The 24,189-nt window shown below is 42.1% G+C and overlaps 1 protein-coding gene across 1 annotated transcript in view; it reads right to left on the minus strand.

Annotated features, from left to right (window-relative positions):
* Positions 1-24,189, minus strand: part of otofa (otoferlin a) — a 91,900-nt gene that overhangs the window by 60,867 nt on the left and 6,844 nt on the right. The window contains exons 2-3 of the mRNA XM_080790885.1: positions 23,898-23,956; positions 8,978-9,066 (exon numbers count right to left, since the gene is read on the minus strand). Of these exons, the coding sequence (XP_080647011.1) occupies positions 8,978-9,066; positions 23,898-23,956 (148 nt within the window). The remainder of the gene's footprint in view (positions 1-8,977; positions 9,067-23,897; positions 23,957-24,189) is intronic.

The following is a 24,189-nucleotide window of genomic DNA, read 5'->3' on the forward strand; positions in this document are numbered from 1 at the left end:
TCACGCTTCATGACATCACACCTTGCGACACACTCCACATGTCAATCTGACATCATCAAACCCTCTACACTCAAGACATGAACCCTGGCCATACCCGACGGCACTCACCCAGCAGTCTGCTGTCACCCTGCAGGCGGATGCGTGCACACGACCTCGCCCTTTAGGGCGTCTTACTGGTATACAAAATAGGGATGCTATAGGGTTCAAGTGGTTAATTGCTGAATTGTCCGGGTGGATTAATTGGCTGGACACCCAGCCAATTACACAACTCGTTCTTCACATTCCACCCAAAGAAACTAATCACCTAGAAGTTCTCATTAGCTCTTATCTCAGGCCTGAGGGAAAAACAACTTCTACCAAATGGATAATTAAAACACACCTATAGTACACTGACTTTAAGGGAACTTTTTATCTAGTACTGCACTGCTTTCCAACGACAAGGTCCGGATAATTAATTTGTCTTGGAAGACAAATGGACCTGATATAGTTTCCATTTGTTTGCAGAGGGTTGCAGACAGGGAGCTAGCGGGCGACATCCAAGCCCAGTGCCGTGCCATGAGCTCGCTTTATGGTAGTCAACAACAACTTGCCAGCCAGAACAAAACTTTCCAAAGAAGTGCTTGAGTGCTGTTATTCAAAAACGGATGTGAATATGATTAATCTGTCATTTAGTATAAATAAATAGTAATTAAAAAAAATGATTATTTTTCAAGAAGCCTATAATCGCTGTGCCGTACAGTGCTTTTTCCTCTCAATGCCACCCAAGGATGCTTCATAACAGAGCAACAGAGCGCAGAAATCAGATACTGTACAGACCCCATTCAAACAGACAATTAGAGCTGTTGAATAATTTAAAGAGTTTCCCCCTCAAACAATGTGCGTGCGTCCAGCATAGTGATCAGACGCTCACACAATAAGAACCTGCGCTGCAGCCCACACTGAGCCACAGCCATATGGCACAGTCCCACGTAATCACACACAAATACACAGACAACCTACCCCCAACCACCCTCCCCAGACACACATAGGCAGGCGCGCGCGCACACACACACACACACACACACACACACACACACAGTGGCGCAGCTAGGGATTCAAATATTACAGGTGTTGATGATGCTGTAACGCCTTCATTATCCCTTGCGGAAATACATTATGGCGTACCCTTGGTGCATATGCATCCTGGCATGTAAATTACAACATATATCATTACATTACATTACATGTGCACAGAGGAATCCTGCACACACTATAGGCTTATTATGAGTCCACTGGGAGGAAGGCACCATCATAAAACAAACTCAGGATGGGAGGTCGATAGCTTTAAAGCTTTGCACGTGCACACAATCATGCATGCACATGCACATGCACATGCGCGTGTGCACACACACACACGCACACTAGAGAATGCAAGGCGATCTGCTTAATGTAGTTATTGTTTTATGGAAAGGGGCAAGTAGGGACAGGGAGGAGCTACCATCATGCCCCTTGAATGTCAACACCACACATACGCACACACGCACACACACACACACACACGCACACACACACACACACACACACACACACACACACACACACACACACACACACACACACACACACACACACACGTAAGCCTTTATGGCCAAACAAAGATGGCCTTTAAATCAGTGCCAATAAAGATCAAGTGGACCGTTCATCACACTAACTCACTTAAGCCATTCTCACCCCATCGTCTCTCCCTCTGAGTCTGTCTATCTTTTTCTTCCTGTGTCTACTTTCCGTTTCACAACAGGTTGATGAATGCAGAAGACAATCAGTCTGTTCTGAAAAGGAAACTATAGATAATGATGAGAATTCCCATAGAATAGAGTACAGTATACAGTTGCAACCTGACTGAACTTAGTTTGAATCCCAGGTATGAAAGCACCTCGGGCCGTTTCCTTCTCAGGCAGCGACAGATGTTTCTCAGATGCATCTGCATATTTCATTTTCCCATGATATATTCCCACGGGGGAAAATGGCAAGGTACTGTATGCCACTGTTTACATTTTAATGGTTTAATGCGGCAGACTAGGAAAGAAATAAACCATTTAGATGAGTTACTGTACCAATTAGAACATTATGCTCGGGGGTCGAGGCTCCAATACGACCCCCGTCTTGTCTCACATATCTCTCCCCATGGTCTCTCCCCTCTCTGCCCTTGGTTTCCTATCTATCTACACTGACAGTATGTAAAATAAAGTACAAAATGTCCCCCTTTACCATCAGGGGCCTGCAACTTTTTTTCTTTTCTTTTTTACAGGCAGCAGTGGAACATCAACCCCCCCAACACCACCCACCCCCCACTCCTCCCAAAACAGAAATATGTTCCATCTTTTCCCGTCGACAGACATTGGTTATCAATACAGTATCCGGAGGAGCAAACCGTTTTGTCGGTTGTTTTCTGCCATTGTGATGCCCGTACACACGCTGAATAATTGAACCAAATGAGCCCTATCATGTTCTGGCTTACTTTTTAGCACTTCAAAGGCTGACATTCATTATTGATCTTACTTTTGCAAACAATTTACTTTCATCTGCTCCATAATTTAGCACTGCCCTCACTTTCAGGCTTTACATTTTCCCTCTGTAGGCCATAGAGTTGACTTCAATTCATTAACAGCTCAGGATTTATTGCAAAGCTATTGCATTTAGTCTGGCGGTGTGGCTCAGCTCATGTGATATTACAGATAACATGTGCAACATACAGAATCTGATATCACAAACCCCCAGAGCAGAACATAAGATAAGACATTACATGAACAACATCACAACTTTCAATGTATGCTATATACCACGTAGATACACATGATACATCAAATATAGAACAATCGTCACATTATCACCGAACCACCCATTACAGAACTAGATACCACATACCGGTATCATAGTACAACCCATATAAATGACATAATTACACATTACAGAACTAAATGCCACAGGGAGGAGGTCGCCTTCTGTGTCTCAATGAACTATCGCTGTGCTGGATAGTGGATACTATATTTTCTAGTACTTTGTCATACAACGGTTGTCACACAAGCTCACAACCCATTGTAAAGTTTTTATGTCCTGCTATAATGACATGCGCAAAATAGAGATGGCAAGTTGAAAGTTAGAAAGGTTGAAAATCAAAGCATGAAAATAAGGTTGGACTAAGGTTAAAGCATGATGTAGACTAGAGAGTATATAAAAATGTCAAATACTTCCATCAAACCATGGCAACTAGTCAGATTAGGGTAGGGTTGCACACTATACTGTATACTGTATGAATATGTCCTGATGAAGATCGAATAAGATCGAAACGATGACGGGCAATAAAACTTCAGAGGAGCTTTTTCAGTGTGAAGAATCTAGTCTTCTTTTTGATATTTCTGTTTGTCTTGCACCTGGGCCACAGATGTGTATATGCACTATACCTTCTTCTTGCACTAAACTAAAGCCTTCAATATGTAGGCAATGCCGTTGGAGAACAGGGTGACATTCTTAAGAAAAGTACAGGGTTTTGCTTTGAATCAAACACAGGAGGGTTAAGACTGTGTGTCTGTGGCATGAATGAATTACCGCTATGTAGGAAATCACACACACACACACACACACACACACAGACACACACACACACACACACACACACACACACACACACACACACACACACACACACACACACACACACACACACACACACACACACACACACACACACACACACACACACACACACACACACACACACATTTACAAGGTTCTGTACAAAATGCAGTCTGCTAATTTTGGACAAATACCCACACCCTTCAGGGGTACAAGTAACAGTGCTTACAAAATCATTATTTTCTTCAGATACTGCAATGTCAGCCAGGTACTGCAATGTCACTGCAAAAGCAGCAGTCGTCTTTTGGGGGTCTACTATCCTGAGTTTAACAATAGAGCTACTTTATGTGCTGTCTCTGTTTATTACTATGAGGAGGGGAGAGGAGAGGAGAGGAGAGGAGAGGAGAGGAGAGGAGAGGAGAGGAGAGGAGAGGAGAAGTGTTTCACATTTGATGTGCACTGTACAGTCAACAGTGAAAACATCATGAAATAACAACAACCAATTTAAAAAAATCAGAGAGGGAATTACACTATCACAGATGTCTGCTTGTGATGGGGGCGTACTGTACACGTACTGTAGAACAACCATATGTTTTCAGGAAAAGTTTGAATGTAGAAATGGTCTGAGCTTTCTTTTTTCCATTAAATCATTTTAGTAGATGCTATGAAGATATACCCATATAACCAGCTGCTGGACTAGCGTCCTAAACGCTCTCCCTCGGTGAAAAGCAGTAACCATACAGTTACAAAATACAAAAGAAGAAAATAGGCTGCACAGGATTTGAATTGCACTGCAATGGGAGGACCTGGGCAGGGTGCAGATAGTGAGTGTAAGCTCCATCTGAGGGAAGATTTTACCCATGAATTATACACACCTAAAAAACTCAGGCTTACTATAATTATTCAAGCTGCAAAATATCAAATGAAGCAATAATATTTAGCATATTTCAGCATGGCACATCAATCTATAGCACACACTGTTTATGGTCTTCATTCCAGTAGCAAAAATACATAACGCAATAAACGCATAATGCTTGACACTAGTTATATCGCTACACACAGCATTATTGATGCTCCCGGGCCCGGCACGCTTGCATTCGAGAGCCGCTTCAATCACCTCATTGGAAACCATATAATCCCTCACTAGTCACAACTAATTAGATGTTTCCAGGCTTACATGAGATTTTATTGCACAGTTGTTTGGTGTGAAACAACAGGTATTGCTGTTAATGCATGTAAACGAATGTCAGCCACAGCTGTCTCCTTTTCTTCTGCTGTGTTAGATGGGAATTACATTAAACATCCTTCAGAATTGATTACGGCAGAGCTGTCTGGAGTGGAGAGTCTGGTGCCAATTAGTGCAATGACCATATCGTTGCTGTCAGGTGAAAACCTTGTATGAGCAAAGCCTTTCAGGAAATGGAAAAAAAGAACTTGGATGCGGTGTAGGACGGTATTCTAAAGAGCTTGAAATGTGTTGAAAATGTTATATTAAAAATAGCAAAAATAGACGATGTACAAGCTTGTAGATTGCCATGTCTGGTACTTTTGAACAACACTGTCTTTAATACGACAAACTATAGTATAAGACTTGTGGTTAAAGGATGACCAATAGCATCACCAATTTATGAAAAACATTAAAAAAGTACATAGACTAGAATACAACTCCCATCATGTCTCGCATGAAGTCTCCCCTCTCTTTGCCTTAGCTTTGTTGTCTCTCTAATACTCCCGTCGTATTTAAATAAAGAAAGATAATCTTAAATAAACCTTAATAAAACAGACTACTTCAAACAGATTAATTAAGGGGCATTAAAAGTAAAGCATTTCAGGCGCTCGGGTGGCACAGTGCAAAAGTGCCTGCCCATCAACCTCTGTGGTGCAGCCGGCTTTGACGAGAACACAATTGGCCCATGTACACGAACGAACACAATTGGCCCATGTTCGGGGGAAGGGAAGCCGATGGGGAAGATGATAGTTGTCATTGCGTGTATTCCTACGGGCTGTGGCGGCACCTAACCTATCAGCATGGAGTGTTGGGCGGGAGTAGTAGAACGAATGCTCTATGTGTGTCCTCCAGGTGGGGGCTCCTCACTGGTAGGTGAGGTCAGATAAAACAGCAGTGACGAACTGTCTGACATCAGTCAGTTTGTGTAAAAAGCACACACACACACACACACACACACACACACACACACACACACACACACACACACACACACACACACACACACAAAATAAATCCAACTTGGTCTTTAACAAAACCATAATCTTTAGTGTTCATTAGTTTGGCTCAGCTGGAGCCAATGTTGCACAAGGATGAACTAAACTAATATCTCCCAGCTGTGTGGTATTTCTGTTCACATAATGTTTTATGGAAGTGCAAAGCTGCTCCAGTGAACAGTTGATGTTATCATAGATAGATTGGTGTTAAATTAGAAGTTAAATTAGCGTTAACTTTATGTGCATGTTGTTTTAATTAGCACACATGGCCTAAATTGCTTTTGCCTTTGTGTTGATGTAACATGAACTGCACAATAGTACTTCTGGTCCGACTAGGGTGTGATATATTGTCCTCCAGGGTGTATTGGCGCCCGTCATAGTGCAGTGATGAAAGCTATCAGTTACACTGCTAGTAATGCCGCATCCTGTATACATATGGAGCAGGTGTGAGAAGAGAACAACAGGATTGGACTCATAATGAATTATTTACACAGTCCACTCGTGGCTGTCTGAATGATCTGTGTACGAATGCATGCATGTGCGTGTGTGCGTGTGTGCGTGTGTGCTTGCGTGCGTGCGTGTGTGCATGCTTGCGTGGCGTGTGTGTTGTGTGTGTGCGTTGCGTGCATGTACATGTGTGGCACGCGTATGTGTGTGTCATGAGAGGTCTGTGGTTCAGTTATTTTACTTGCTTTTTTTACTTTGCTTTTGGTTTCTATGCTTCATAATAAAACAAATTATACAAGCTTGTAGATCTGCCATTTATGATATTTTTGGAAAATGTTTAAAAATGTATTAAAGTTTTTCAACATGATGATTGATCAATATGATGATATGAAGGAGAAAGAAGAAAGAAAAAGGAAATGGAAGAACTAAAAACACCACAAAACAAAGCCTAACAAAGCCTTGCTTTGTATCTCCATTGATTAGTCTGCTGGCCATAGCCGGATTATAACATAATGAGCACATTTTACAGATTAGGGATTTGCAATCACTTTCAGCAAGTGAGGGAACAGCAAAACATAAACGTGCAGCTTGAGTTTAATTGTTCTCACAGTGAAAATAAAGACACAAGCGATTGCTCTGCCAAACCTCTTCCAGATGGACAATACTGTATGTGCAACATTTAGGAAGAAAAAAAGAAGAAGAATTGGGAACAAAAAACCATAAATCATTAATAGTGGCCAAGTTGTTGTTAAAGGTACCGTTTTTAGCCCAAGGAATGTTTTTTGTGCAAAACTAATGCTTGGAATATGGAAAAAGAAGAAACAAAAAAACATAAATCATTAATAGTGGGAAAGTTGTTGTTAAAGGTACTGTAGCTCCCAATGCCATCAGACTTACAACACATTCCCCCCAATGCTTGTTCCCGTGTCTGAAGTCTTTTGTCTTGTGATTTTGTCCAGTTGTGTCCAATGAGTTTTCTGTCTGTCTGTTGTTTGTTATTACATTTTACATTGTGCTGCTGTAACGTATCAATTTCCCTGCGGGATAATAAAGTACATCTCATCTCATCTCAAAGGCTCAGCCATGTAGGACGGTCGGATGGTAAAAATATGTTGGCTGTGAGCCATACCATCTTATACAATGCATAACAACTAGTTGGCCCAGGTCTGAAAGAATCCCTCGTGTCCCTATTCTGAGGGTGAAAATAGCAGATCTCACAACGATGCACGTCCCTCTGCCGAAATATTTGGTGAGCACACTATTTGGTGTAGAGGGGGGAAAAGCAAGTGGACCTAAGGTGTAGACCCCTGATCATCTATAGGACCAATCTGTAATGAGGATAAATGGTATATCTGGATTCTTTCATTAAAGATGCCAGCAGGACAGATGATGACATTAAGAGCTGAACTTCCTCTCTTTCTCACTGTCTCATTATTCCACTGCCTCACTGTTCACTGTCTCACTGTTTCTCACATGCACGCACGCACGCACGCACGCACACACACATGCACACATGGGCGCAAGAAGGCAAGCCGCAGGTCATGGTCATGATGTTGATGACTGCGTAGGTGGTGTGTGTGTCCGGAGTCTGGACACACCAGTCGGTCAGTCAATGAGTCGGTTATACTGTAATGTACTGTACCAGGCAGCTGCTACTGTCTGATTAGATTTACTTCAGAGAAGACAGTTCCTGACTATGATCTGGAAACATCAGCCTCTGGGAGCAGGGTGTCAAATATACAGTACATGAAGAACAAGAACATCAAGATGATGAAGACAAGAACACAAAGAACAGAATGTACTAACTAGACGGATGAAGAGAAAGAAGAAGGAGACTTCTTCACTATCTAGAAGACTATCTAGAAGACTTCAGTAGTCACGTGACAAAAAGTAAAGACTTTGTTGATAACCTTTTCATAGTGAATCCCATATTCACTACATAGTGAACATGGGATTCACTGAGAGTGTGTGTGCAAACTGTGCATTGTATACAGTAATGCCGTGGTATTCAAGGCCAATGGAACCAAATGGACCTATAGGGGGAACTCAGAGTTACAAACTGTTTAGTAGCCATAAACGTCAAGATGTCTAGAAGTCATGCATCTGCAGTGCGTTATAATGTAATCTACAGTCATCTATAGGTGGAGGTTATGCCTATAATGAATAACGCTCCTATGAATCACCATTTAAGCTCTTACAGTATAACGTCCTATTACTTCATGAACATGTTTATAACCCATTATGCTCATAGAAACAAGGGCTTCATAGAAAGTGTTAACTGTCAGACGCACCACAAGCACTACAGGGCATTTCAGCAGTGTTTTGGACGCTGTGAATGAAATGACTAGCTAAGCATTAGAGATTTCAGACATTTTCCTGAACAAGATCAAGACAATGTAATATTGCACACATAAGCAGATGTTTGCTGGAGCATGTACAGTGCGTACACACACACATTATCCACATCCATGGAACAGTTGCTTGTGGCCTGCCCTGTGTATTCACAGCCTATTGTCGCTTCAATCAAACTAGTTTACAGAACACGCTCTCAGGGACCTTACTCTGAAGCATTTTAGATGAATAACACACACCACCTGTCAGTCCATGTTAGCAACAAGCTCTGGTAAAAGAGGCTGTCATACTGAGACCCACCCTGAGTTTGTACTAAAATGTAGTCGAAAGGACATTTTCTTACCTGTTGGTAAAGACTTTGCTGTAGTTGTACACTTGGATCTCCAGAATTTCGTTTCCATCCAGCTTGCTGGCAATGGGCCATCGGAATGTCTGAAAGATAAGCAAAATGCAAAGTTGATTAATTGATTCAGAATCAATCCATTTTCCTCAAGTATGTTTAAATAGAATTTGATGTTGATGTTGATGCAAAGAACAGCAACAAATATTACAAATATTTACACATTGAGGTCCCATAAATCTGCTACCATAACCACAAGCACAGAGCAGCACAATGACTGGACCCCATAGGAAGTGTAAACTTTGATTGGCAATATATTATTGCCAATTCAGCAGTGTTTTGGACGCAGTGAATGAAATGACTAGCTAAGCATTTGAGATTTCAGACATTTTCCTGAACAAGATCAAGAAAATGTAATATTGCATACATAAGCAGATGTTTGCTGGAGCACATACAGTGCGTACGGACACACACACACACACACACACACACACACACACACACACACACACACACACACACACACACACACACACACACACACACACACACACACACACAATTACTATTTGTTGGTTGCAAATGGGTAAAGGATAATACTATAAGAGGTGCACAACTTGCTTTGAATGTAAATGATAAATGGTGCATTTATATAGCGCCTTTATCCAAGGCGCTTTACATAGATTGTGCATTACATTCAGCCATTCAGACACTGATGGCGGAGGAAGGCACCAACTTGCTCATCGGGAGCAATTCAGATTTCAGTGTCTTGCTTTGACACTAACTCTGGGGGAGCCTGGAATCGAACTACCTCCTGAGCCACTGCCGCCCAATGTTTATATAGCCTTGATGTAGTTTCACTTTAATTAGATACAGCCTTAATTACAAAGAATGCAAATGAGATGTCAGAGGGTCCATCTAACCTAACTATGATAGTAAATCTTGCCTTGAATCATGTGCACCACATATCCACTGAGCTTAAGTCCTCTTCTACAGTAATTAGCTATGTAAAATGAGTTGGACGCCCAGCTTCTATTCAAACCTGGCTCAGCACCTCAGGTCTGTCCTGGCCTCTCTCATTTGTACTCCTCCACACACATTACAGTATAACTTCACTGTTGGGTAGAACGTTCTAGAAACCTTGTATGTCCGAAACTGTTACCTTTCAGAAAATGGACCTGTGTTCCAATGATTCCAATGTAGTTATTATTCAGTCACAGACTTAACTACTTTCAACCTGACATCTCTATTTTGTGTATGTCATAATTATGAACATTTCCAAGATATTTTGATATTTTCAAAGATTTTCAAAAATAGCATGAATTCCAAATCTACAAGCTCACAACGGAGCACATCGTGGCACATTGTTAGCTTGCAGATCACTACTTTTGTGCAGCACTAGCATACAATACTAAAATAGGACATTGAAAAGGATGAAATTTGGAGATACAAGATTTCTGCACAACAGCGACGACGATGATATCAAACTACAAGCTGTGGTTTATTCTAGCACATTATTACAATGTTAGCTGTAACTTGTATAAGGTACAGTACTAAAGCATTGGGGGTTGTGTGCTATATTATTCTAGTGAATCAGGTTTAGGATCATGTCTCAGTGGGCAATAAACATAAAAGGATGATAGTATTCGTGGCATCGGTGCAGAGGCACGCAAAGGCCTGATTTATATCCTACAACGGCGTGTGACCTTGTAGATCTGCTTTCAGTGTGTGCAACCATTCATACATTATAAATTATATGATATACATTTTCACATTACACGGTACAGTGATGCATGGGGCATGCAAGGACCTCATACTGTCGAATTATACACCACCATTCTTCTATCCTTTCCCCAAGTAAGAAATAATTTGCCACATAATGTACGAGCATGATGATACATTTAAAGTATATAATACGATAAAATACTGTATATCATAACCCCCTTGAAATTATGTTGTGATTGCGTTGTGGATCTCCACACAGGACTATCAGCAGTGTTCATGTAACACAGTGTAAACATGGATTTGGACCCGGCTTTGCCTCATTCTTCACTGGAAATGTTCAAACAATTAGACAAGCAGTCAGAGCCTCCATATCGGGTACAGCATATGTGTGTCTACTTAAAAATATATGGATGGCACCATTTTATCTGGTCAGCCATAACAATTTGGAGGACAATATACAGTACAATATTTGAAATCCTCCTCCTGCTGCTGCCTTGTTAGCAGATGCATGGCATCATAACTTCTACAAATTGTCACAGGCTGTGAAAACTGGACTCACCAAGGATCTCTTAAAAAGACTAGAGTCTAGATTATTCTGCCTTAGACACATCACTTATAGACCCTTATTAAACATCCCACTTTTAAGTATTGGTCTGGCACTCCAGTCCTCACTCCTCAGTAGGAATTACATTTTGCTCGCCCCAGAGTTGGGTGACCAATCAGAGTCCACTATTCAAAGACAGACTTTTTTGCTGTGACGTTGGAATCTGTTTAGAGCCCCTTTACTTGGAAATAAATCTTCAACACCGAAGTTCCAGACAAATATCTATGCAGTGATAGTGTGTGTCACTTCACTCGCATACACTTTTGCAACACAGTCCTGTGGAAATCATGCAGCTTATTTCCATTGAGATCCAAAAACATTACCAAACAGAGCAGGTGTGCGTGGCTGAGGGCCTGTTTATTACTGAGGAGTTGCTCACAGATAGACTATCTGATATAGAGGGAAGGGGAAAGTGTTTATATGTTATATTGTGACACAGCGACGAGCAGCGACGAGCAGAGCACTCGACAGCGAATAAGAGGGGGGGGGGGGGGGGGGGGGGGGGGGGGGTTAGACGTCGGATTGTCTGATTCCACGTACAGACAGTGGCAGAATTTCAGCATTAGTTTTATTGAGCTCAGTGCTGCATTGAATATGGTCGACCACAACATTAATAGACTGACTAGAAAACTGTGTTTACCATAATTATGCAGACACACACATTTACATAACCATATTACCAGGGGACTATGGTAAGTAGTAATTGTTTTGGGAACCAGAGCTCAGCTTCAATGGGTAATGTTTAAAACAACAATCCAATAATTAATCTTAGTGTAGTCATGGACTCAGACCTGAACATTAAGGCTTAGTCAGCATACTGTCACCGTACGAATATATCAAGGATTAAAGGACTTATGTCTCAGCGGGATCAGGAAAAACGTCCATGCATTTAGATAAACGTGAAGAAGCAGCGTTCTCCATTGTAAAAGGTGTAATAGCACCGTCCAGCAGAATTTCTCAGTGTAATTGTATTCTCTTTGTAATTTCTAATTTCTAAATGTATTGAAATGTAATTATTTTGTGTTTTCTGGATCAGTGCCTGTTGTGAATTAGGTGGACCATCTGAATGGTCCCTTGAGTCTCCATCTAAACCAATGGGGTGGTGGGTGAGGATCAGCTGAGTCGCAGGTGCAGAGAACATACTGTATGTCAACACCAGGCCGTATTGCACATACATACATATATGACGTCCCATAGCAGATATGAAAACAAAGACTTAGAACAGAATGAACAGTCAGTCTCTCTGGTACAGTAGCGGACGGTCATCATACAGTATATGGATTTCAATATGCTTACGCAGATGAGTGTTTCACCACTGAGTCAAGCACGTATCATAACAGTGCCCACTCGTCGAAAGCATTCACCCATTTGACAAGTTGTTTGTTCCATTGAACTTCTCAGATTAAATTATCTAGAAAAATCTTTGAATTTGTTTGTCATTTATATATTATATATAAAAAAATCTTTGTAAAGTTCTTTAAAACCCAAATAGGGGGAAACCGAATTTACTCGCGTCTCGTGACCCATCAAATTGGATCCGCGATCCACGAATGCTTTTGGGTTCCTCTAAACAGTGCTCTTTCTCCAGAGCAGAATGCTTTTGGGTGCTCGTCTTTAAACAGAACTCTTTCTCCAGAGCATTCTGCTCTGTAGAAAGAACATCAATGCAGTAGCAGAAGAGTTTTATTTGGAGCTCATCCACCCCCTGCTGACATTCTCCTCTCACTCAGGGGAGCTAAGTGGGCTGTTTAAGTCAGGCAGGTGATCCATCAGGCCTGTCCCATTGCTGAATCCTGGTGGTTGCCACCTAGTGCTGTAATCCATAATGGCAAAACCAGCCAGCCAAGCCATCACTCTGAAGTCAGACAACACTATACTTCCCATTTCTTAAATGAACATAATTCCCACTAGTTTATGATAAATGGCCCTTTTTGTCTCTGCAATAGGAGCTCTGGGGTGCCGGAAAGACATGGCCGCTTTTACTCTGAACCGCCCCCCGGAAACAATCCGGAAAAGAACCGGAGAAATAGTTTGCTTTACTTTGCTAGCTTACATTGCTATCGTTTTTATTTATACGTTATATGATCCAAAGGAGAGACGAGGCATTCTTTCTGCCGCCCTAACAAGCTAGTGGACGGGATAATATGACCGTAGAGCGCGAAGTACGATGGACGGACTTCAAATGCAACAATATTGTATTGGAATATCAACAGTATCTCAAGCAGGTGTCATGTCTTTTCAAGTTGATTTTAGTTGATGAATAGAACGGAATCCAGCGGCTTGCTTGAATATCAAACAAAACGATCAGTAGTGGTAATGTCTACTACAGTCCTTTTCATGACCAGGAACTGGCAGGAGAACAAAAATGTAATTTAAAAAATAAGTTAATTCAATTCATAAAATGATTGAATCAGATTAACCAACCGCGTCCCTATTTTGGGAATTGGGATTAGGAACATTTTCAAAAATAAAACAATGAAAATAGCAGATCTACAAGCTCACAGCTTGTAAATCTGCTTTTTGCATGAAAGCTTTGGGCCAGCCCTGTTGGAGTCAATGGGCTAAACATGTCATGGTCCTTTAACTGCGGGTTCCGTTCATTGAGCATGGTGACATTCATCCTTCATGTGGTGGTCAGGGTCACCTGGCCTAAAAATATCTAACAGCACTGCAGTGACTGCGGCGCTGCACCTCATTTATGACCAAATCTGTTTCAATCCGTTTGAATAGCCCTGAGACGTGAGGCCACAGCATGGTGGTAATGTGGTCTCTGGAACGGATGAGAGAGTTCACAGCCGTGGTTTTGATCATTATACTAGATCAAAAAGCAGTACCAAACAGTATGAAACTAACGGAACTAGATAAATGCAAAGGCTGTATGGTATGCTGTACAGTATATACTGTATTAAGCAACTGTACACATAAGTTTATAACCATTGGTTACGTACCATTTACCACGTCTCATTTTGTGGATTTTATTTGGTCGTTTAACAGGGCTAGTGAGCCACTTAATCCCAGAGAAAATTGAAGAGGAGATAAGTGAGGAGATTACACATATCTCCCTTTTCACACACACACACACACACACACACACACACACACACACACACACACACACACACACACACACACACAGTGCATGTTTAAAGCACTTAAATCCTATATACTGTAATTCATTGGCCGACATACTCCAGGGGTCTATAATTTTTTCCCTCTACACCAAATCACTTTGCCGAAAATAGATCTACAAGCTCACAATTCATCGCAATGTGAACGGATACATCTGCTATTGTCAGCTATTATATTTCACTGAACTGAGCTTGCTGTGTGAATATTTCAACACGTGAAGACGAACTGCCATCACATTCCCACGTTCGTTCAGACATGGTCCATTTGAAGTGCATGTCAGATAAAAAAATACCCCAAATGATTTCAGATAAACAATCTTCTCTACAGTCAGTGCGATGAGAACAGCATTCATCCACAACTTTTCAGGCATTAAAGTCGCCGCTTTCAATCTCTGAGCTACTCGACTGCAGGAGATCAGCCACGTTAACAGCCTCGTGCCCTCATCCGATACCTCCTCCACAGACATGATGCACACGCTGTAATTGCAGCAATTAAATGCTTGTTAACAATGACAGGTGATATCATAGGTCAACAGGACAGCCTTGAACACACAGAGATCTGACTCAGGGGGCTAAACGCTTTGTTACAGAGCACTCTCACTAATCCCATGAGGTAGGACTCAAGTAACATGGGTACTGGGAGCAGTGGTGGAAGAAGTATACTCAGATTGTCTTTTGTAAGTCAACGTACTGTAGCAATACCTCAATGTTAAAAGTCCTGTATTCAAAACTTGACTTGAGTAAAAGTACAAAAGTAATGGCATAAAAATATACGTAGAAGTATCAAAAGCGTTTATTTAAATGGCACAAGCTCAGCAAAGAGCGGTCCAGGCTGTACACTGGTACACTGTACCTACTGTACACTGCCTGACAGCGTGTCGCGGGTTCGAGTCCCGATCCCGACGACCTTTGCTGCGTGTCTTCTCCCCGATCTCTTGGACCTCTTTTTGTATTACCATTATCGAACCCAACGAGCACCTGTTTACAGTTTGTACGACCACACAGACCACGGCAGCGCTTCTTCTTTCTATTCAATTAGTTAATGTATGTTTTGTAATAATAAATAAGTAACTTAATTGTAACTAAAGTTGTCAAATAATGGTAGGCGTAGTAGAGTAGCAGTATAAAGTATTGAATAATTGACATATCCAAGTAAATTAAAAGTGCTTCAAAGTTATTGGTGTGGGGAGGGGGTCATCCACGGGTACCCCGCACTTACCGACCCATGATTCATCTTGGCTGTTGCCATGGACACGGATGTGAAAACATCTCAGTGATGAATTATGAAGTGTGCACTCTCTCGCTCCATCTCTCTGCATTCTTTCTAGTTCTCTGACAAAAAAAATATCTATAATTAAGACGTTTTTTTCCACAGGCTGTTTAAAGTGATCCTTTGACAGTGGCAGCCAAATACATCTGCTTTTATGCTTCATTCATGAGATAGCGGAGTGCAGAGAGACAGGGAACCAGGGACATAGGGTGAGAGAGAGTAACAGTGGATCCAAACTCTGGTCCACGCAGTACAAAAGGAACAGACTGGTTGAGCCAAAAGGCAGGAGCCCCTTTAGATGTATTCTTAAAAAAGGTTGAAATATGAAGACAGAATTCTGAGAGAGATAGAGCATACAGTACTGTAAATGTCAATGAGACTTATACTGTAGCTGTCAGTATAGTCTTTAAGGACACTTCGACACATCAGACTGAGGTCGGCATGCAAACCAGGGACCATCCGTTCGTTTCCCAGGCGGCCTCTCTACCCACCCAGCTACTGCTGTCCTGTTGTATCTTTAACATTTTCTTACATAATTCAGCTATGCTGTTCTGTCGCTTGTGAATGTTGGTGATGTTTTCTTTTACAGAACTGTCTGTCAGGCTTTGACTCATCTAAAGATGTAACAGCACGTTGAGAAAGTTTCATGATGTGAAGCCAGAGTTGTTTAATAAATCTGGCAGTCCCAATTACTTGTGAAAGTTGACTTTTCTTTAAGCCTTAAAGAAAAAACTAGGCAGAGACAGATGAAATGGGAAATGCCTTAATCTTGGCATTTCCCATTTCATCTGTCTGTAAAACCGGTATATTTATTTAATCTATATGAATTGAGTGTATTGAGTCGAGTTTAAACATACTGTATGTCTGAGTAACATTTTACTAATTGATAGAGTCAGCACCATGGTTATTATACTTTCTTTTTTAACTATAATAACTCTGCATAGTCAGTATAGTTTATTCAGAACTATAGGGCTGTATTTTGAGTGTCTTAAGTACCAGGTCTTATTCCCTAACTTGAGTAAACTAAAGACCTACTGTAGAGGCCATTTGAGTGGCCAAAGAGCATTGATCACGCCTCCAGGTCTTTAGTTTACTCAAGTTAGGGAATAAGACCTGGTACTTAAGACACGCAAAATACAGCCCTATATAGTGTCCGAATAAACTGATTTACTGGAAATACATTTGATGCATTTCCATTGGACTCTGCGAAAAACTGTGGAATAGAGACGATATTATGTTAATTGATGCAAAAAAATAAAGACCTATACCTCTTTGAAAGCTGTGCCCCCTTTCTCTCTCTGTGTGTGTGTGTCAAAAATAAGCTTACCATGAAAGTGTGGCTGGCACGCACGCACGCACAGTGCACACACACACACACACACACACACACACACACACACACACACACACACACACACACACACACACACACACACACACACACACACACACACACACACACACACACACACACACACACACACACACAGCTGATACCCAAAGTGAGTCCATCCCTGTCCAGCTAATCACCCCCACACAGCATTCTGAGAAGAGGTATACAGGACAGGTCTTTAGAGCTTTCATGGTAAGCCTCTTTTTAGCATCCCTCTCATCTCTATTCCACTGTATATCAAAGAGTCAAATACCTTCTGGAGATCAAAGATAGCTGGTCTACAAGCTCACTATGCACAGTAATACACTATGCAATAAGTACAGTATGCAGTGCATCTTTGTTACTTTCCTCCATCCACGCTCCATGTCCAGTGTCAATTTAACACTGAGAGAATACAGTAGTGTAAATGTAATTGTTACACTCTCTTCGTAACGACAAATTAACACAGGTTTTAATTTAACCAGGGCAGGGCAGGGAAGGTTGTGGCCTCCTGGTGGCGCTATAATAGGCCAATATAAAAGGGTGCCATTTGGCAAATGAATGATTTGAGGCATTTTGTTCCAAATATATGTTTTGCTAAAATCCACCTGTTGGTGGCGCTATAACAGGCCAATGTGAAAAAGGGTGGGATATATTCCCATAGTCATAGCCTAGTAAGAAAGTGCGTGAAAGATTTCATGTAAATGGCACACTGTGTTCATGATTTGAGGCTTTTTGTTCAAAACAGGCCAATCCTGAAGACGGCTTCAGCACATGACTATACCTGGTGATGCTATAACATGCCGTTTATCGTTGGCATCCAGGGAGTGTGTGTGCAAAGTTTGGCATTGACCGGCGGTGCCGGAGATTAGCTGGTAACGGACAGACGGATGGACACACGGACGGACGGAGTGCAAAACATACTCTCTCCCCATGCCTTCGGCCAGGAGGCAGTAATTGCAACTCTTTCAAACTCTTTCAACTACAAAAGTGGGTTATAATTAATTTATTCATAGTATGCAAGATATGGTTCTCTCTTGCAGTTTGCAAAACATAGTAGTCGGTTAAACTTTTATGCAGAAACTTGGATTCAGAAATCAGGGAACGGGGGTACTGAAGCCAAATAGATTTGAGAACCACTACTTTGGTTTACAGTCATCCACTCATTTCAGTGTGACTCGTGTCAGGATTAAATGTCCAAGTAGTACCTCCTGTTGAAAACACTAGGCCAGTCACAGTCAGTCATAATTAGAGCGCTTATAATCCCTGATGCTGTTAACCATGGTTGGACAGGTTTTTATCGCTGCTACTCCATATTAATACCATGCAACAGTAAGCCTTACGACGACATGTAGGCAGCAGCTGATATACAGTTTATAATTTCCGCAAAGAATCAGAAAATCTGAGATTGACCTGAAATCCAGGATAATACGTATATACCGTAACTCATTACATGTTATCCATACTATGTATGGTAATATTCCAAAGTGCCGTTTCATTTCATATCAGATTATTAAAGAATAGCAGACACACCACTTTTTCCCCAAAGTGTCATTTGATTCTGCAAACTCCAACAACTCGTATTCTCTCTATTTCAAACATGGCAGCTAGTGCAAACAGCCCGGGGGCGAGCTGCATCAGCTATTTTAAGGCGACAGGTACTTCTATGCGAAACTTTATGAGGTTAATTTATTGGCATCACATTGCATTTCATGCTGGGTTCAGCCTCAATAAAACTGCAATTAGCACCACAGTTTCTGCTGTGGAACACCAGATGGTGGAGATAATGAACAATACAAGTGTCAGGTAGTGTACGGCTCTCCGCAATGCCACAGTCAGGAGGAACAGACGTTGTAATAATGTGTGCTCGTCAAAGCCTTTCAACCAAATCAGATGTTTTAACAGCAGATGTCCCGTTTTTTTTTGGAAAGCAAGTTATCTGGCACTTTATCCTCAGGATATGACATACTGTACCAAACCTTCATGGCAAATTGAGAGCCTAAAATGTGTGCAGATACTGTGAAGAAGCAGAGCAATGTTTTCATTGCATATATGGCACAATACAATATACTGACAGCAACCACCTGGCCACCAGATATCTGCTCATTTCATTCCAGCCACCAGACCCCATTCGATCTATTCTACTGGCATGCTTCTTTTTCAATACAGCAAGAAACTAGTTTTAAATTGTATCTGCAGCAATATACAATATAACCACTTAAACTCTATACTTATTTTTTCAGAATGCTTGCCCCAGAATAGAGAAACACCTATTCTGAGCAGTGAGCAACTTTCAAAGTGCAAGATCAGAGTAATTATGTTATGCTTTAGCTATTGAAAAACACACACAAGCTTGTAGGTCTGCTATTTTTGAAAAATCGAATTACGACTGACATAGAAACATAGCTTTTTCAGAAAACTGTCAGGAAGTAGAAGACATTTTTAGAATCTGATCTCAGGTCAGAATATTTGTTTTCTAATTTATGGAATTTCTAAAAGAAAATCATTGAATTTTGTTTTAAATTCTTGACAAACTCAGCTTTTTTGGGAATGTTGTTCGAAAACAAAATGTAGGAAACAAAAAATAAAGGGACCCATACAAATTTGTCAGCAACCCACAAATGGGTCCCAACCCAGTGTTTGGGAGCCAGTGCCATAGCATTCAGTGACAGCATACAGTACATATTGTGTATAGAGATAGAACTGTTACTCTACCACCTTATTTAGTCCATGTACCCAAAGTTGCTGAAGCACTTGTCTTCTCCTGGGAAACTCTGTACGTTCGCAAACAAATGTATTTCTAGTGCTAGTAGTTTCTGCCTGGGCATGGCCCACTGAATTCTGCTTCAGCTAATCTCAGGCACTGCAAAATCCTGAGGATTCATTTAACTCTGAGGGTGTACAAATGGAACCAAATGGGTCCCTCATGCAACACCTCATCTCAGGCAGTGAAAAAAAGTGCACATATCATGTGCGCATGCGCGTGCGCGCACACAGACACACACACACACACACACACACACACACACACACACACACACACACACACACGACAGCTCTTGTCTGATTTATATACGTGGTTGTACTGTGTCAACAACCCAAAGAAAATGTTATACTGTACATTACAAGCTCACAACGCATTGCATCACATCACGTCGTAGATCTGCTATTTTTCATGGTGCACAACTCTGACTGGTGAGGTTATACGCACACTTATATGTCTCCTTTAGCCGTAACAAGGATTCTATCGCCATTCTATCCAGACTTGAAGTATGAACAATCCATGAAAAAGGCATGAGATTTTTTGTTGCATGTAATATCTCTGTCTCTCATTAATGAGCTCAGTGCAGTACATGCTTGTGGTAGCTGGATCACGACGGAGGAATGATAGACCTATTTATGTATTCATTGAATCTGAATATTCACATTGCCTACACTGTGCAGTTCAAATCTCCTCACAGCATAGACCTGTTAACTTCAAATCCAAACACATGTTCATGAATTCTTGTGGTCAGGCAGGTGACAGGTCTTCGAAATACGGAAGTGAATTATCTTAGCCCTTTAGCTACATAGCCTATCTGCAATATATCTACCCCCATTCATTCTTCCAGTTATGTCAAACTCGTGAGGGGGAGGCCCTGCAGTCACACTAGGGTCACTAGAGTAGCAGCTAAAAGCTAACCGCCAAAACGCAATGAATAATGAATTCAGGCCTCATCCGGTTTAACAGCAGAATTCAAAGGCATGCTGCAAGACCATGCATAAAGAAGCAAGGCGCGCATCTAGATACCATTAGCTCACAACTCAAGGGGCTGTGTTCACCGAGCCGCAAATATCCTTGTGGCGGGGAAGAAAAGCCTTGATACAATGTATTGTGTGCAGCGTTGCACACCAGAAATACAGTAGACGATCTACAAGCTCACTACATGTCATGCTGCGACGCATTGTGATCTTGTGGATCGGCTATTTCTGGTGCGTGACACCAGGCAGGCGCGCACCTATTTCGGCATCGGTAGAGAAGATTGCAATAGTGTTTGGGTTAACGGACACTAACACTGAGGGCATTCAAGTGTGCACAGAAAACATGTCGAAAAGAAAAGAAAATGAAAAAAAAACACAGGCTCGGCCATGATTGAGGCACAAGCCGTCCCCTGGGATGGCTGGCCATTCCATTGACGCTGAGTGATGCTAATGAGATAGCTTACTGAGGACCAGTGCCTGACCACTGGATAACACTGTCACATGGGATCGCTTCTCACTGCAGGCCATTCGGCTCAACAACACCACCAGCTATACTGGGAGAGCAACTACCCGATAATAAATGCCTCTGGTGGTGCAGTTAAACGCAGTTCTGTTGTTCTTCTCCCGCTCCCGATGAGCACAAACATTAATTTCTGTGCAGAGAATCCTATTTTCTTAAATATATTTTTCATCCCACAATTTTGTAACCCATTTTTCACCCCTGTGTCAATTATCTAATGTGATCCTGGGCTCTACACACCCTCCGCCAACCTAGTCCCCATTATATGGGGGACATGGGGAGAGCAACGGACATTCCTTCATGCCTGAGTGTCCAAGTTGCTCCTTTACACCTGACAGGGGGGAGTTTCCCTGGTTGGACGTAGCGTGTGGATGTGGAAGGAACACGTTATTCCAACCAGTTCCTTTCCCCTCCATCAGGCGCCCCGGCTGGCCAGGGGGAGGCAGTTTAGAGACCAGGATTACTGCATGTTTTCGGGGAGAACATGCAAACTACACACAGAAAGGCCCTTTCGCCAACCCCGCCTTGGGTATGCACACCGATGACGCGGAAGAGGAGACACGCTGCCAGCGCCCACAGCGTCCCGAGCGGGAATCGAACCCAGGACCTTCTAGCTGTGAGGCGACATCACTACCAACTGTGCCACCGTGCCCCAGATAATCATATTTTCACTCTAAAAGTGACATTGATGCAGAGCGCTGTGTGTGAGTGCCCGCATGCATGCATGTCTGAGATAGTGCACGTACTGTATACGACGTTCAGTCATTTCCATGATTAGACTCAAAACAATGGCCTCATTATCAGCAAAGGAAGCAGTGCTGTGCTTGTACTGAGCCCTTCAAAGGAAGAATGTTGTCCTCACTAATAACACCACCGTGGCACTCCACAGTTTTTCCAGAGAAACACAGAACTATTAACCCCTGGGAAGTAATCTACTGTATTTTATATGGTGCATTCTCTTCCCCCCCCTTTCATTCCCCATTCCATTCTCTTCTTCTTCAACTCTGTTTTTCCATCCAAACCATTCCATCAAAAAGCTGGATTCCCGTCCTGACAAGAGCCTACAGGAATCCCTTTGGAAACATTTCCCAGGGACCAACAGTAGAAAAGTGACAAGCAGCCAGCCTTGCAGTCAACAAGAACTCAGACGAGAAGAGTCTGCAGGGCATGAAAGTAATATTCAGTCCCTTGTTGTTATATTCAGTCCCTTTATGTCATATTCAGTCCCTTGTTGTCTCAATGAAATGTCATTTGTTTGGCTTCGAAGTAAGCCATATACAACGTTGGATTCCAATAATAAACTCTCTCTCTCTCTCTAGAGGTGCTGGCTACCTCCTCGCCACAGCAGCAGGGATGTGGAGTGTCTGGATTAATAACCACAGAGTGAACGTTCAATGACACGCATGGCTGAAGACTCTGCCTCTCCGTGTAATCGAAGCCCCATGCAGGATTGGCTCCGAAGACACCAGATAAGACATGGCCCATTTACAGTGTAAAACCAATTACGGTAGATATTAGTGGATGAACTTGTATGACACAGGCCCAATACAATTAACAAATACCTTTTCTTTGACTGGAAATGGATATGCTAGATCGAATAATGAAGTAAAAATTATTCTGTAGTCTCCCTATGCCCATAGCCTTAAAAGAAAGTACAGTACAGTACAGTACAGTACAGTACAGTACAGTACAGTACAGTACAGTACAGTACAGTACAGTACAGTAAAGTACAGTACAGTACAGTACAGTACAGTACAGTACAGTACAGTACAGGGGGACTGTCGTGTCAGTGTTATGAGTTGTTCCATTAATGTCAAGTCTGCAGTGTTGTCACACAGAAGTGTTCAGCTTAAGGGGAGACTTTTCACAAATTAAAACCTAACTAGCCTTGAGAACTAAAACGAATCCCGAGCCATGTGGCCCATACAGTAGGTCAGAAGCCCATCTCTTGTACACCCCCTGGACATGACGCTAGTGTCACAGTCCAACTCTTAATGCTGAGTGCCACCAAGCAGGGAGGCATTGGGTACCATTTTTGAGGGGTGCTGGCCGTGCCAATGAGCAGCTTTGTGTGTGTGTGTGTGTGTGTGTGTGTGTGTGTGTGTGTATGTATGTATCAGCACAAAATGTCTGTTTGTACAATGACCTGCAGTGGCCAGCATACTGATTGCGGTCACAGGATGTCAACAAATGCTTACTCCAAGGCACGCACACACACACACACACACACACACACACACACACACACACACACACACACACACACACACACACACACACACACGCGCACACACACACACACACACACACACACACCATGTGTTAAACGGTACATGGAGCATATGAAGGTTGAATGCCTCTTGTTAAATGCTTCTAGAAAGTGCTTCTGTTCGTACACCTGCACTCTGCTTTTACAAGTGCATCTTCTCACCTTATCTACCACAAAATCACAGACACCGACCCCTCAGTCACCTCCATTAACCCCTCATAACTGTCCTCCGCATCAACAAACATCGATTTTTTTCAATAATAATAAACGATAGAAATAATCAATGTTACTGACCTCATTGAACTGGGCTTCTTCCCCACAATTCTCCAATACACGACTGTAGAAGGGCAAGCCTAAAAAGACAGAATGATGTTCAATGTTAAACATTCATACAATGAAAATGTATGACACAGACGTTAATGCAGGTTAATTTGTGAATTGATTTTGCCTACAGTAAGCCTATAACTACCACAGGTGTGTACTGCAAGGACCCAAGGGGGTGATTGGGCTGAGTGGGAAGACGGTCGGATCAGTCCAGAAATCTATCAAAACTCTACAAATCTCTCTGTCTGTCTGTCTGCATCGC

The sequence above is a fragment of the Protomyctophum bolini genome (assembly GCF_963924005.1).
Source record: "Protomyctophum bolini genome assembly, chromosome: 19".
NCBI lineage: Eukaryota > Metazoa > Chordata > Actinopteri > Myctophiformes > Myctophidae > Protomyctophum > Protomyctophum bolini.